At 39.6% G+C, this 14,917-nt stretch overlaps 1 protein-coding gene across 5 annotated transcripts in view; it reads left to right on the plus strand.

The window, feature by feature from the left end:
- The window catches only part of MAP3K4 (mitogen-activated protein kinase kinase kinase 4), a 59,835-nt gene that overhangs the window by 20,369 nt on the left and 24,549 nt on the right, over positions 1 to 14,917 (plus strand). For 4 of the 5 annotated variants that reach the window (XM_033144119.1, XM_033144121.1, XM_033144120.1 and 1 more), the window contains exons 3-13: positions 810 to 2,185; positions 6,357 to 6,599; positions 7,628 to 7,774; positions 8,138 to 8,295; positions 8,792 to 8,908; positions 9,273 to 9,372; positions 9,473 to 9,556; positions 10,363 to 10,629; positions 11,684 to 11,833; positions 12,891 to 13,052; positions 14,067 to 14,200. In XM_033144119.1, the coding sequence (XP_033000010.1) occupies positions 810 to 2,185; positions 6,357 to 6,599; positions 7,628 to 7,774; positions 8,138 to 8,295; positions 8,792 to 8,908; positions 9,273 to 9,372; positions 9,473 to 9,556; positions 10,363 to 10,629; positions 11,684 to 11,833; positions 12,891 to 13,052; positions 14,067 to 14,200 (2,938 nt within the window). The remainder of the gene's footprint in view (positions 1 to 809; positions 2,186 to 6,356; positions 6,600 to 7,627; positions 7,775 to 8,137; positions 8,296 to 8,791; positions 8,909 to 9,272; positions 9,373 to 9,472; positions 9,557 to 10,362; positions 10,630 to 11,683; positions 11,834 to 12,890; positions 13,053 to 14,066; positions 14,201 to 14,917) is intronic. The other variant, XM_033144123.1, reaches the window with a different exon arrangement.

The following is a 14,917-nucleotide window of genomic DNA, read 5'->3' on the forward strand; positions in this document are numbered from 1 at the left end:
CTTTAAAAGCTCCACAGTATCATTATGTCTGCCTTTAGTTGCAAAGTGACTCAGCATTGCCTTGATTTCAGGGAGTGAAATGTGCTCCAGAATTTTTTTCTGTGGTTGTCAGTTATTATTATTAAATCTGTCATGACTGTCCAGGAAAATATGAATATTTGAGTTCTTATGGTAGGTTGTGGTTTAAATTGAGCCTCTAGAAAGAGCCCTGGGAACAAAGAAACCCCAGAAATAATTTGTGATAGCTAGATGAAGTACCTTGACAATCATGACAAGTTTTTTCCATATCTTTAGCTGTTGAAGCTGTATGGGAAGTAGAAGAAGTGGTTGTATGGTAACTAGAACTTAATAAATCAGAGTTTTGCAAATGCAGCCCGTGAGAACTTCTTAAAGCAGCCCCTGAGGCACCAGTGTGCTCTGTTTAATTACATGGGATATGACTGTGCTGTGCCATACCTGTAGCCACAAATAACATTCTGCCACTTTACCTCTGGCTGTTGTTAAAGACCAGTTGGATAGCCACTGATTTAATACATTGCTTATGACAATGAACTTGAAAACATACGGGGTACAATATTTTAAAACCACTTGTGCTACATTGAGTTCTGAACTGTTTAAATAATTGTAAGGGTGTCTAATGAATATGAACTGAATATGAACTTTTGAGAGTATGTGTCATGTGTGTTTAGCACATCACAGAACTGGAATATTAAACAAATGGGAGTAAAGAAAACAGGGCATGAGTGCGTTTTTTTAAAAAGTGAACTTTTTACTTCTGGTGCAAAAATTTTTTATCTTATAATTTTCAGAGAAGATGAGCTCGCCAAGCCAGCTGTCCAACAAAGACAACGCCAAAACCATAGAGAACACTGAAGAGCACAGCTATAAGCAGGGGAAAAAGATCCGAGCCACCCTGAGGACAACTGAGAGGGATCACAAGAAAAATGTCCAGTGCTCATTCATGTTGGACACGGTTGGTGGGTCCTTGCCAAAAAAGTCAATTCCAGATGTTGATCTCAATAAGCCTTACCTCAGCCTTGGCTGCAGCAATGCGAAGCCTCTCGTATCTGTACCTGTGCCTATAGCCAAAACTACACGCCAGACTTCTCGTACTGATTACCCAGCGGACCGCTTAAAGTTCTTTGAAACCCTGCGGCTTTTGTTAAAGCTTACCTCAGTTTCCAAGAAAAAGGACAAAGAGCAGAAAGGGCAGGAGAGCACTTCCGCTGTCGAGTTAAACCGATCCAATGAACTAATTTGGCTTGAACTGCAAGCTTGGCATGCGGGGCGGACTATTAACGACCAAGATTTCTATCTGTACACAGCCCGCCAAGCCATCCCAGATATTATTGTAGAAATCCTTACATTCAAAGTGAACTATGGGAACCTCTCTTGTCTAGGAAGTGGCGCTAGTCTTAATGGTACATCAGGAGGACAGTGTAAAGCAGCTCATGGAGCTAATGCTATGGGCTACTCTAGCTACCATGAGCATCTCTATCGCCAGCGGGTCTCATTTGAACAGGTAAAGCGGATAATGGAGCTGCTAGAATACGTAGAAGCACTTTATCCATCTCTGAAGGCCCTTCAAAGTGACTATGAAAAGTATGCTGCGAGGGATTTTCAGGACAGGGTGCAGGCACTCTGTCTCTGGTTGAACATTACAAAAGACTTAAACCAGAAACTGAGGATTATGGGAACTGTTTTGGGCATCAAGGATCTCTCTGACATTGGCTGGCCAGTGTTTGAAATCCCTTCTCCTCGTCCATTCCGGGACAACGATCCAGAGGATGAGGAGGAGGAGGACGATAGGGAAACCTCGGGGGCGTGCACAGAAGAAAGTGAAGATGAAGAACAAATCTCTCAGGAGAGTGTGGAGGAACTCAGACAAGCCATCCAGAATAATTTTGCCAATAAGCCAAATTTTGACTTTCAGGCACAGGACCATTTGTCAAGAAAGCTTGACAGGCTTGAATCTGAGGACGACTCAACCTGCTGGGCTGTTACGGAGTGCAGCGGTGAGACGGGGTGCAGCAGACACTGTTTGACCTCTATTTATAGACCGTTTGTAGATAAAGCACTGAAACAAATGGGGTTGAGAAAGCTCATTTTAAGACTGCACAAGTTAATGCACGGCTCCTTGCAAAGGGCCCGAATGGCATTGATAAAGAGCGATCAGCAGTTGGAGGTAGGTTCTGGGAGGAACGGGGGGTGGGAATCGGTTGTTCACGCTGGTGAAAGATTTTCAGGAAACTGTTCCTTTGTTTCAATTTTCTCTTTGGAAACGATTCTTCTGTATATTATGCACATAGTTGTTTTGCGATATGCAATACCTTGTTAATGAGTCATCTTAATCACTGCAATGTGTTAATGGAGAAGTATTGTATATAAAAACACAATGTGGAACTCCCATGTTGGTCATGTTGGCCTTGGAAGTTTGCATGTGCTCTGGCTCCAAGTTGGCTGTGTGAGGTGCTGAGCCCTGGAATCTCTCCTTGAAGCTGCTTCATTAATGAACAGAGGGCTGAGGAAGGCTTCTCTTCTCGGCTCTCCCATCGGGGGATCTTCAGTCCAGTTTCCTTCCCCTCCCTCCCTTGTTTGGATCATAGTTGTTACTGCCCACAAAGTCATGGGCAGAGTCTAGAAATGAAGGCTAGACTTTCAAAACGTGATGCTTTGTGTACTGCTTAATATATGGCAGAGTTAGGGGTCCAGCCCCACAGAAATGAAATAGAAAACTTTCCTGTACTGTCATACCCCGGGTTGCGCACGCTCCGTGTTGCGTACGTTTGCATACTTCATTAACCTGGAAGTGCAACACGGAGTGCGGACGCTTCTGCGCATGTCTGCGTGGTCTGCACATGCGCAGAAGCGTTCTGTGCAGTTCGCGCATGCGCAGAAGTGTGATATCGCGCTTTCGTGCATGCGCGGAAGCACCGCCCAGATAGCGCACCCCGGAACGAATTGAGTGCGCAACCCGAGGTACCACTGTATTTGTGAAGTGTGGGGAACCAAAGCTCTCATAGGAGTCCTTGCTGGAGCCCAAGCAAAATGTAATGCATGCTTGGAATCTGTTCAGTTCTGAATTTCAGAATATGGATTGGCATGGAAATGAACCTTAATATCTTATTTCCTTTTTAATTAGATTTATATTCTGCCCTTTGCCCAAGGAGCTTGGGGCATTGTGTGTAGTTCCCCTACCCATCTAAATTTGCCCTCGATGTTTCTTTGAGGTGGGTTGGGCTGAGATACAGTGACTAGCCCAATGTCACCAAGCCATGATTTTAATGCCTGAGTGGAGAATTGAATTTGGCTTGCCCTGGTTCTAGTCCAACACTCTTTCGTGAATTGACATCATGACACCCATGGGCATCCTCATGCTCTCAGAGATCTTCCTTTGTGCCTGCAGGGTCACTCCCCTTCCCTCCACTGAAATAAGCCTTCTTTAGCTAATAAAAGACCCTTTTCAAAGTAACTGTGGTGTGTGGGACATTATTGGGTGCATGCATTATTGTTAGGAAGGGGAAAGTTACGGTACGCATGTGGGTGCCCATAGCAGTTTCTCGGTTTTGTGGTTGTGCCAACAAATGAAGTATGAGTGGCAACCCATTTAATCACTTCCACATTAATCTCCCCATTCTTTTAATCTCTTCCATGGCTACTGATGTATCATTCAAATTACACCAGAATGTCTGTGTTCATCATGGCATTTGGAGTGGGGTTGCTCAAGGACAAATGTGTCTTCTGAAGAAGATAAAGTCTGATTTAAACATACTGGATTTTCTTTTATTATATGAGTTTGAGCATATTAATTTATACTGTAAACCTTGTATGGGTATTGAATTGAAAATATACATGTGGGTATGATGTTTTCCTGCGCTTTGTATATCAAATTGCGTTTTTACTTTGAATAACCACAGTGTAGAATAAAATTAGAAGGCACATCAAGATGACCCTTGCCTTGAGACTGGATTTGCTAATCCTAATTATCTACTATAGCTACTTTCTCAAATTGTCCAAGGAAGGTTCTGCTACTTTTCTGTGCAGTTTTTTCCATGAACAAAATGATCGCTGCTAGAAAGTTTTTCCTGTTATCTAATCTGCTCTTCTGCAGTACAGATTTTTAAAATGTGAATGTGGAGAGATGAGCATCACTGTTGTGTTAACTACCCAGCGATGGCATTATAATTGTTTGAAGAGTTCATGCCTTTCAGCTGTTTTATAAAGAATCCTAAGTGTTATGAAGTGAAACCTCATGGGATGTTAAGAAACCTATCTAACAAGGTCTCACCATCTAATATGATGGTGAACAGTGAGGTGTAAAAAAGAATCAAGGCATTGACTGGTTCCATTTTCCAAATTAACTCACTTCTGAGTCTAGGATTGAAATGATATTATTATTATTATTATTATTATTATTATTATTATTATTATTAATTTATTTATAACAACCAGACATTTTGAAGGGCTCTTTAATAGTGAAATCTACTCCAGGTAAGTTTTCTTTATTGTGGAGACATATAGAACAAGGCGGCTAACCTGTGGCTGTCCAGAAGATTATGTTGGACTCCCTTCAATCCCAGCCATCATAGTCAGGGATGATGAGAGTTGCAATCCAACAGTATATGGGTAGCCACAGGTTACCAACCCCTGCTCTAGAAGATACTGATGTAGACTTTTTGCACTGTTTTTTGCTTTGCAGAAATTACTAATCTATATTAGTATATAGAAGGATGAAGTTCACATTTTGGCAATGGTGTATTTCTTAGCATGTTCATTCCTGAAATATTATTTTGTTTTCTGAAATAATACTATAATGAGAAGCAGTCATCTAATAATAAATGCACAAAATGTCAGAAATGTGTGTGGGGCAGTATAAAGAAAAGCAAATTGGATGTTGCATTTATAAAAACTAAGACACTTAGAGTACAGTTCCATGCATGCCTACTCAGAAGTCAGCCCCATTGAGTTCAGTGGGACATCATCCCAGGTAAGTGTACATAGGGATGCAGCTTTAGTATGTTTAAATTTTGGGGCTAGTATAATTACATGTAACTAGCTTACTGTGTCTGTTTAAAATTATAGAGAGATGCTGATCAAATTATTTACTACTTGAGTATGATAATTTCATATGTCATAATGTGGAATATGATGTGCAAAGTAAAAAAGGACTTTGAGCATTCTGTGCTTTCAGTTCTATGACTATGTGAATGTTTAGTTACATGAGCATTTATTTATTATATGTTGCCATGATGGTCTCATAGCCTTGGGCGTAAAATAGGTAGTACAGTCATACCTCAGAAGTTGAACAGAATCCGTTCCGGAAGTCCATTCAACTTCCGAAACGTTCGAAAACCAAAGCACTGCTTCTGATTGGCTGCAGGAAGCTCCTGCAGCCAATCGGAAGCCCCATCAGATGTTCAGCTTCCAAAAGAATGTTCAAAAACCAGAACAGTCACTTCTGGTTTTCGATCATTTGGGAGCTGGAACGTTAGACTCCCAAGGCGTTCAGGAGCCATGGTACGACGGTAATGTAGTAGTAGTAGTAGTAGTAGTAGTAATAATAATAATAATAATAATAATAATAATAATAATAATAATAATAAATATATATATATATATATAATATTGATGCTATGAACACAAACTTAATACCAGTCACACTCCTAAAAATCCAAGGAGGAGCAATTGTATAAAATGTACCTCATTTTTATAAAGTGAACATTTAAATTTACAGTTAGTAGCTGAAGGGCAAACTCGTTGCAAATGGCTTTTTAACACATTGATGTAGGTAGCAATTTGTTTAGCCTATTAACATTTTATATGGCATGTAGTGCTGTACAATCACTTAACATAAGTGTTTTAGACATTGTTTTAACAGTAGGATTGTTTGCAGATTGGAATTAGGATGTTCATTTTAACGTTTACTGTATGGCATAGAAAAACCCAACTATCACAAATATCCCAACCCATCCATGCAGATTTTCATGGAACTTCAGATATATTTTGCTTTGAATATCAATGCTTGTGCTGCATCACAAACTGTTTTTGAAATCCACTCACTTAAAAGTGGGCTTGCTATGCAGCATGGCATGATGCTGATTTGAGAAAGTTCAAGTGCCCTGCTGGGCATGCAAAGTTAATTGTGTGATTTCTCCTTGCTTGTGACCAGCATCTACTACCGGTACTATAGTTCTACAGGTCTGAAAGGAGAGTCTGATACTTTGATTGAACAAGATTGTTGTTGTTGTTGTTGTTAAGTCAATGTTTGGTGGTGGGTTTACACCTGATAAGTTATTAAACTGGAGGGGGGGAAGCGCTTCAGGTTGTTTGTTACATAGTATCTATTTTTTTGTTAGTTTTCAGAGTACCCAGATCCCATTTTATGTTCAGATTACGTGCAGTTGTCAAATTCTCCGCCTTCTTCAGATCAAAAGTGCAGTACTGTGTCACGGGAAGAGCTGAAGTCTATGGATTTGCCATCTTTTGAGCCTGCATTCCTAGTTCTTTGCCGAGTCCTTCTCAATGTTATCCATGAATGCCTCAAATTAAGGTTGGAACAGCGGCCTGCTGGGGAGCCATCTCTCTTGAGTATTAAACAGGTTTGTCCAAAGTGTTTTATTAACCCCCCTCCCTCCCCAGTCCTTAGCAATAAGTCTTATATTGTTCCACAGAAGGGATGTGTAGCATGTATTTACCGGTAGATTGGTGGTAATATTTTTCAGTAGCATGGAAAGATACTTAAAAGATAACGAAGGCCAATATTCTGTGTACCATTCTAACATTTTGCAAATAATTCTCTGCTAATTGCTTTACCAAAAGTTACGGTAAGATCTTCTACCTCTTCTCCCCCAAAAGCCTACAATTTTTTGTAAGCTGCTTTGAGACACGGTGTGAGAAACAGGATATGCATTTCTTAATTCAGAGGGAAACACAGTAAGCTGCTATTTTTCTTTCTTGTAAGAATGAGGACAATTACTGAGGATTCTGTGGAGAGCAAATATGGTTCTGTCTCTGCTTCTTTGCCAACTAAATTGACCTATTCCTTAGCTTGGGTAAATAGCACAAGCTATATTTATTTAATGGGTTTTAACTCCCTACTCTGTTGTAGGGGCTTGGGTTATAGTATACTGTAAAAGGTTTATCACGCCCCTCCCTTCCCCACAATTCTAGCATTGTAGCAGGCAAACGTGAAAATATGAAGGCAGGTTTTTAGGTTTTTTAAAATAAATAATAAAAAAGGTTTTGTGAAATGATATAAAGCAAACTTTTTATAATGGTGTGTGGGATTTGAGTTTTGGAGATCTGGGTTCAGATACCATCACTGGTTGTTACCATTTGAGGCCTTTCTTAGAGTAAAAAGTGGCCCCATGTTACAGGCTCATTGTGATAATAAACAAAGAAAGATTTGTAAAACACTTAGCAGAGTTAATGGTCTGTAGAATTCAACTCTGAAATACCCCACCCACTCTACTGTTGTAGCTCTTGTGTTGCTTGGCTATTTTATGTTGTGTAGAGAGGGCTACATGATCTATTAAAACCTCTAAATTAAATCTATAATTAAAATCTGGAGAAACTTTTTCTAAGCGTCTGAGTGATTTATTGCTCTTTATGGACTGTTTCCTTGCAGCTAGTGAGAGAGTGTAAAGAGGTCCTGAAAGGGGGTCTGCTTATGAAGCAATATTATCAGTTTATGTTACGTGAGGTGTTAGATGACTTGCAGAAGAACAACTGCAACATCGACTCTTTTGAGGAGGACCTGCATAAGATGTTAATGGTAAGCAAGCAATCCTATTTTTAGTGGGTCACTTCTGTAGGCTTCTCTATCGGATTCTTAATTGTCTCACCATTGTCAGTTTATTTTCATTAGCTTCTCTAGTTGTGCAGGAATTGTGTTTCTGTTTTAACTATGTTGTGCAATATAATCAGGGGTCCTGTCTTGGATGGTCCTGAGCTTTGCTCTTTGGAAGCAAAAACAGAGATGAGGTGCTGCTTTTTACATATCTCCCTTGGCATCTCACCTAATACATTCTGACAATATTCAGTTTCACAAAGCCACCATCACATTACAGGTGGGCTCTGTCTCCGTTGTGGAGTGTTGTGAAACAATAACCTAAATTGCTGTTCTTCTCTTTTCAAGGTTTATTTTGATTATATGCGAAGCTGGATCCAAATGCTACAGCAGTTACCTCAAGCATCTCATAGTTTAAAAAATCTCCTGGAGGAAGAATGGAATTTCACCAAAGAAATCACTCCTTATATACGAGGAGGTGAAGCTCAAGCTGGAAAATTGTTCTGGTAGAACTTATTATTATTGTGATTCTCATGTCCATTTTGCTCAAAATTTATTTACATTTTATTAACAGGGAATTTTTAAAAAAAGTTTTATTAATTGGAAGTCTACTGCCGTTTAAAAGTATTCCTGTACATGATAGAAAGTTCTAAGGTTTGTTTAAAAAACGATCTTCTAAGATTACAGCTCCCTTAAGCAGCTTGCTTTCATGTCTCCCAATTCTATTGTTTCGTCAAAAAGTAAAGTTGATCTTATTAAAAAGCTAGTAAAAGCTGAATATTAAGCAGTGTGTATCTGAACAATTGTAAAATTAATTAGGTTCTGCCGCCCCGCCCCCCAAACTGCATCTGATGGGGGAACATTTCATTTATTTTACATAAACTTTATTTAATACTTTCATATCAATGGCGTTCCAATCCTGGAATGCTTTGGAAGTTTTGATCCACAAGCCTCTTTCTGCATTGTCTGAGGGAGTGACAATTGTTTTTTATTTTGTTTCAGTGACATTGCAGGAGTGCTGCTTAAATCTACAGGGATCTTTTTAGACTCTGGCTTACAAGAGAGCTGTGATGAGTTTTGGGCTAATGCTGATGACAGTGCAGCTTCAGATGAAATCAGGTACTCCCAGACCTACATAAGATACACTATCCTGTTATGGATGTCTTCATATGCATGAAAGAAGCAGCATGAATTTCTTTTAAAATTGCAGCAGAAACCCTGTGTTTGTGTATGCTCAGCCTAATAATGCTTGCAGTTAAGGGCATGAAAATAATTTCTGTGCCTTGTTTCCTTAACTGTACACTTTGTCTTTTTGTGTAGGATGTGTCATCATCTCAATACCAGATTCATTTTTAGCATCTTGTTTGTACATATTTGCCTTCTAACTTCTTGATTAGCCTTTTTTATGTGTTCTTCTTCAGCACATTTGAATGCATGTGTGACAATGTGTTGAAATAACTGCATTCTGTTAAATTATTTGTAGGAGGTCTGTGATAGAGACCAGCCGGGCACTGAAAGAGCTGTTCCATGAAGCCAGAGAGAGAGCATCCAAAGCTCTTGGCTTTGCCAAGAGATTAAGAAAGGTAAAAATAAAAAGTGGTTTTACATAGTGTGCCCAATTCAGCTGCATTGATAGGCTTCTTAACAGTGCAGTTTGATAAACACCTGTCATTTTATTCTTAGGACCTTGAAATAGCAGCAGAGTTCACATTGTCTGCCTCTGTGCGGGACTTCCTCAGTGCCCTGAATGCACAACAGTACATGAAGGTAAAATCAGCCTGGGGCTTAAAGGCATTGTTATGCTCTCCAGTGTGTGGCGTTCAGATCTTTTGCATGTCTAACTACCAAGGTTAGACATGTCTAGCTACCAAAGGACCAGTTGGGGGCCTGCACTTGGATCATATGATGAAGGGAAGGATAAGATACACTTAGTAAATAATTTCTCACTGAGGTGGTAAACCTGTGTCTGGGTTGTACCACTTCAGACTGAAGGTGGGGGCCCACGTGACTGAATGCTGTTCCTTGGACATACATCTGTGTACTTGGAAAACACCTGATCTCCCTGACATACATTGTGGGGCAGAGGTGGGTGGGAAGGAAAGGCATCACCTCACTGCTGTGAGTTCATTGCCCTCTTTTGCAGCCCACCTGTACACAGAATGTGTCCCATTGTTGCCAAGGCAACTGAGAGGTATTCCTGTCTTTCTGTGCCGTGATGATGGGTAATGAAACATGGGAAGACAGAGTGGTGCCTAGTAATGCGTTGTCACTACACCCTGGGGCAAGAGCAACACCACTTTCTATGTCTTCAGTGTCAACTCTCTGTAGTCTTGTTCCCTGTGTGATCCTCACTGGCTAGTATCATGCAGTGATGGGGGAGACAACAGAGATACAGAAGCACTAGGTGGTGGTGGGGAGGGATGCAGTGCAAATAGCCATGGAAAAGGTGCATAAAGGTATGGGGTGGAAGTTACTTAGTATCTGTGAAAATCCTTTCGCCCTGAGAAAAATGAGTGAATTTTTTCTGTGGTTCTAGGTGTTAATAATTTGGACCATATTGGTTTGTTCCTCAGGTACAGATCCCTGGACTTGAAAACTTGCAGATTTTTGTGCCAGATAACCTTTCAGGAGAGAAATCTATCATCCTGCAGCTACTTAATACAGCTGCAGGAAAGGACTGTTCAAAAGACTCTGATGAGGTTGCAAGCGAACCATTTTTACTTATGACAAAGTACAGAGACAAAGATGATGACACTGATGACAGTTGGAGCACTTGGGAAGGACAGCCTGTCAAAATTGTCCCTCAGGTGGAGACAATTGACACATTGAGAAGTATGCAGGTAAATAATTTAGGTATTAGTATTCTTCTGATTTGATAAATGGCCCTGTAGTTATTTATGGACTCCCAACATTTAAGAAATGACTCTGCTTTTCTCACATGTAAGAAAATCGGAAATACTACTAGGATAGGATCTTAGATGCTTGAGAATTCAGCCTATGCATTCTTCATAGGGGTTTAGTTTGCATATGATCCTCATGTTGCAAAAAAGTGTGTATTTTTCTGTCTTGAATGGATTGAGAGTAGAATAAATAGTCAGTATAGCCTTAGATCAGATTGGAGGCTGCGATCCAGAGCTTCAAATGTGCATGGCGCTTTGCTGAGTAAAGTGGTTCTGTTCTGAGCAGCTGTAGTACCTAACTGTATATTGCTTTTTATTATTCTACATTTTTATAACCGCTTTGAGGTTTCTTCTACAATCAAGCCCTGTATAAATTTTATAACATAAATAAGAAACAATGTTTGAAGCTACAGGATGTTAGTAGAAAAAGTACCATTGTTATAATGTAAATAAGTTCTTGCACCAGTTGACATATGGGAGAGATCAAAAGGCTTTCTTCACTTTATAAGTATGAAACTAATGCACGTAGTAAGCATATAAAGTTTCCATTCTAGCAACAAGAAGTGCATGGAGCTCTCTTCCTCCCACCACTCAGCAACTGATTTGCTGAAGTGTGCGTCTGCACAGACTTCATTCCCCAACTTGCTGTGTGGAGGTTTTGTGCCACAGCTGCACATACACCTGGAGCTTCTCTCATCCCTCACCTAGCAGCCTCTGGTGCATAGAGGGAGGCAGACAATACACCGAAATATGTTTATCAATATGTAACTGTCTCTAAATTGGTCACATTGAATGTTGAAGAGACAGCCTTGGAAAATCCACAAGTACGACTGGAGACATTTTTTCATAGCAATTTTGTGGGAAGGAAAATAGTACCATTTAAAACATGTCAGAGTTAAGTGTTTTAAATTTCAGAATAGCTGCAATTGAATTCACGGTTACAACTTTGAGAACCTGTTTTCAGCAACACCATAAATTAACCTTATATTCTTAGGTTGACAACCTCCTCCTTGTAGTCATGCAGCCTGTTCATCTTGTGAACCAGAGAAAAGCTGTCCAACAATTTCTTGAAGGGCTCATCTCTTTACATCAGGAGCAAACATCCAGCCAGCCAGTCATTGCCAAAGCTTTGCAGCAGCTGAAGGTACACATCTTTCTGGTTTATATTCCTCTGGATTGTTAAGCATTCTCAGTCGCTTATAACAACAAAATCTCTAAAGAGGCAGCCAAGGTCTACTTTTAAATGCAAGTGATCAGAAAAAGATTGTCATTGCAGTTTTGTGCAAGTAAGTTGAGAGTAATTTATACAGCAGGCTGAATGAATTGTATGTACAGATTTGGAAGTTGTATGTTTATGCACTGACACATGAGGCATACCGTAGCTTTGAAACAGATTTGAATAGTAAGAAACTTTATATTGTGCTTTAGGAAAATAGTAAAATGCAGTGCTTGGGGAAACCTTTCTCTTTTAAGGCTTTACTATTTACAAATCACCAGTTTTATCCACCTGACTTCTACCCAGAATAGATCCATTGAAATTAATGGACCTAAGATATTCATGCCCTTTAATTTCTGGATTACTGCTGTGGTTACAAAAAGTCACTTATCCATGTTTGGTCCAGTGTTCCAGATTTCTAGGGGTTAACCAGCAAATTCATGGAAGCTGGCCATTGCAATCTGTGTGTAGGAAACTGAGTGTGAAAGCTTGCATGCACACAAATAGTGGTTGGGTATATACACTTGAAGAATCTTAATAACACTTTTGATGAAGTTGGCTCTTGCGTAAAAATCACATTTTATTTTTTAACTGTGCAATCCTATATATGTCTACTCTGAAGCAAGAACCACTGAGTTCATGTAAATAGGTATAGGATTGCCAGGTAAATAGGTATAGGATTGCAGCCTAAGGTACCCCATGATATAGTGAGAGGTAGCCATTGAGGATTATCATGAAGTTCCTGTAGAACCATGTATTACATTATAAGGAAGTATCAGTTAACTATGAGTTAATTGTTTTGATGAATTTGTTTGCTTTATATGCTGTTGTGTTTGATATTATAGAGATTGCAATTTTTGTTGTTTTTAAATGATATTGTGATTTCTTTGAGACTCCTTGAGCTCAGCATTTGCTATTTGAAAAGCAGAATACAAATATTAAATACACAAATAATATTTCAGCAAATATTTTTCCTGTTTTCCAGAGTGATGCATTACAGCTTTGCAATAAGATAAGCAGTGCGATTGACAGAGTTGATCGCATGTTCACATCTGAATTTGATGCTGAGGTTGATGAATCGGAATCTGCCACCTTGCAACAATATTATCGGGAAGCCATGATCCAGTGTTACAACTTTGGTTTTGAGGTTGGTTCAAGAGAAATGTTTGCCTATTTTTTTTCCAAGCAGAAGGCTACAATTTTATTTCTTTGAAGTGAATTTTTAAATGGGTCATTTTTTTTAAGCAGCCTTTTGATTGGGTAATCACTTTTCACTTCGGAGAAATAGCGTTGGGTAGCTAATAGTAGCAGAATGTTTAGAATTGGACCTAAGGGCTCGTCTAGCGTAGTATTCCGTTCTTACAGGGGCCAACCAGATGAGAAGTCCACAAGCAAGACATGAGTGCAATAGCACTCTTCTGCTTGACATTTTATGCAGAAGAACAAAAACGCACAGAAAAATAAAAACAATATATATTTCCCATTATAAGAATGCTTGTTTTGTTTGAAAGTTATGAAACATTGGAGGCTGTGTAGCAAGCACACCCCATAAGAAAACAGAAGAAGACCCATCTGCTCAGGTCAAGATCAGACCCACCACAGCTCTTCTCCTTTTTCAAGGGCTGCTGCTAAATAGCAATGTTCCCTACTGGGTTTCCCTTTCTTATGTATGAAAGGCTCCAGGGAGTTTTGACCCAACAGGCTTTTTATTTATGCATAACTGCAGTTTTGTATTGCATTGGTTATCAGCAGGTTTGTATGCAAGGTGTTACAGAGACATACCATGCTATTCTCTTGCTTTTTTCACACGGTGGTATCGTAACAAAGTAGTTCCATTTGCACAATGATTTCCATTTGCACAGTGGATCTCCTCTCTCTCTCTCTCCTCTCTCTGTCAACAAGATTTAGGGGAGATGGGGGAACTCAAAGGGAGGGAGGGAAACATCCATTACACAGCCAGAAGTCTGTGTGTTAATGAACTACTTGGTTGGATACCACCCACAGTGTGTTTATGTTGTACCTATTATTAATTTTGAGTTTGATTATTGGAGAATTTGTAAATTCGGATGCAGAATGTTGAAGTTTAAGAAACACTGTTGTAACAGTTGAAAATGGCAATATTTATTTCAAAGCCTTGACAGGTGATTTTAATATATTGCAGTACCACAAAGAAGCCATCCGTCTGATGTCTGGGGTATTCAGACAGAAAATTGGAGACCAGTATATCAGTTTTGCAAGAAAGTGGATGAATTATGTCCTTACTAAGTGTGAGAGTGGCCGAGGTACTAGACCAAGGTAATGATTGAGATATAACTATTTTCGATTTTCCTCCTTTCTGTTTTATGGAAGCTTGTATATTTTAAACAAAGAGCAAGGTTGCTGCCTTGATTACTTTGAATATTATATTAATGCTAAATACCACAACATGGGTACAAGAGTAAGATATTTGAGGTAATCCAAGGCACCAATCATTTAAGAGTTTTCAGATAAATGTGACTCTCATGATTAGAAAACAAGGCTAGAATTAAGGTTTGTTACACAGTTTAATTAGACTTGATTTTTAAAATTACAGTATGGGGAATGCATGCAATAGTAAATAATCAGGGTGACTTAGAATATAAATCCTCTGCACATTGCCTGCCTCAAGAGCTGCACTCAGCCTCCAAGGATTCTCTAAGTACCTGAAAGTCATGGCAATTTGGTTACGGTTAATTGTGGGTTCCCAAGCATTTTGGCTGTCCTTACCAGGTGTGCATCCTTTTCTACACGGCATACACTTCATTATTTCCTTTGTTGTCACTAATTGGAAAAGATAATTGTTATGACTGGAGATGTTGCAGAGTTTGGCCAGACTTTGCATTGTGGACATATTAAATGTCTGTGGGAAAACAGGGTTGTCATCTAGATCAGGAGTCAGTAGACTCCCCCCCCCCCCCCGGTGCCACCTAAATCTGCTCTGGAAGGTTTTGGAAACCCCAAAAATAGGTTTAGGAGGCACATGGAGGAGGGGGA

This window comes from Lacerta agilis, chromosome 3, assembly GCF_009819535.1.
Source record: "Lacerta agilis isolate rLacAgi1 chromosome 3, rLacAgi1.pri, whole genome shotgun sequence".
Classification (NCBI taxonomy): domain Eukaryota; kingdom Metazoa; phylum Chordata; class Lepidosauria; order Squamata; family Lacertidae; genus Lacerta; species Lacerta agilis.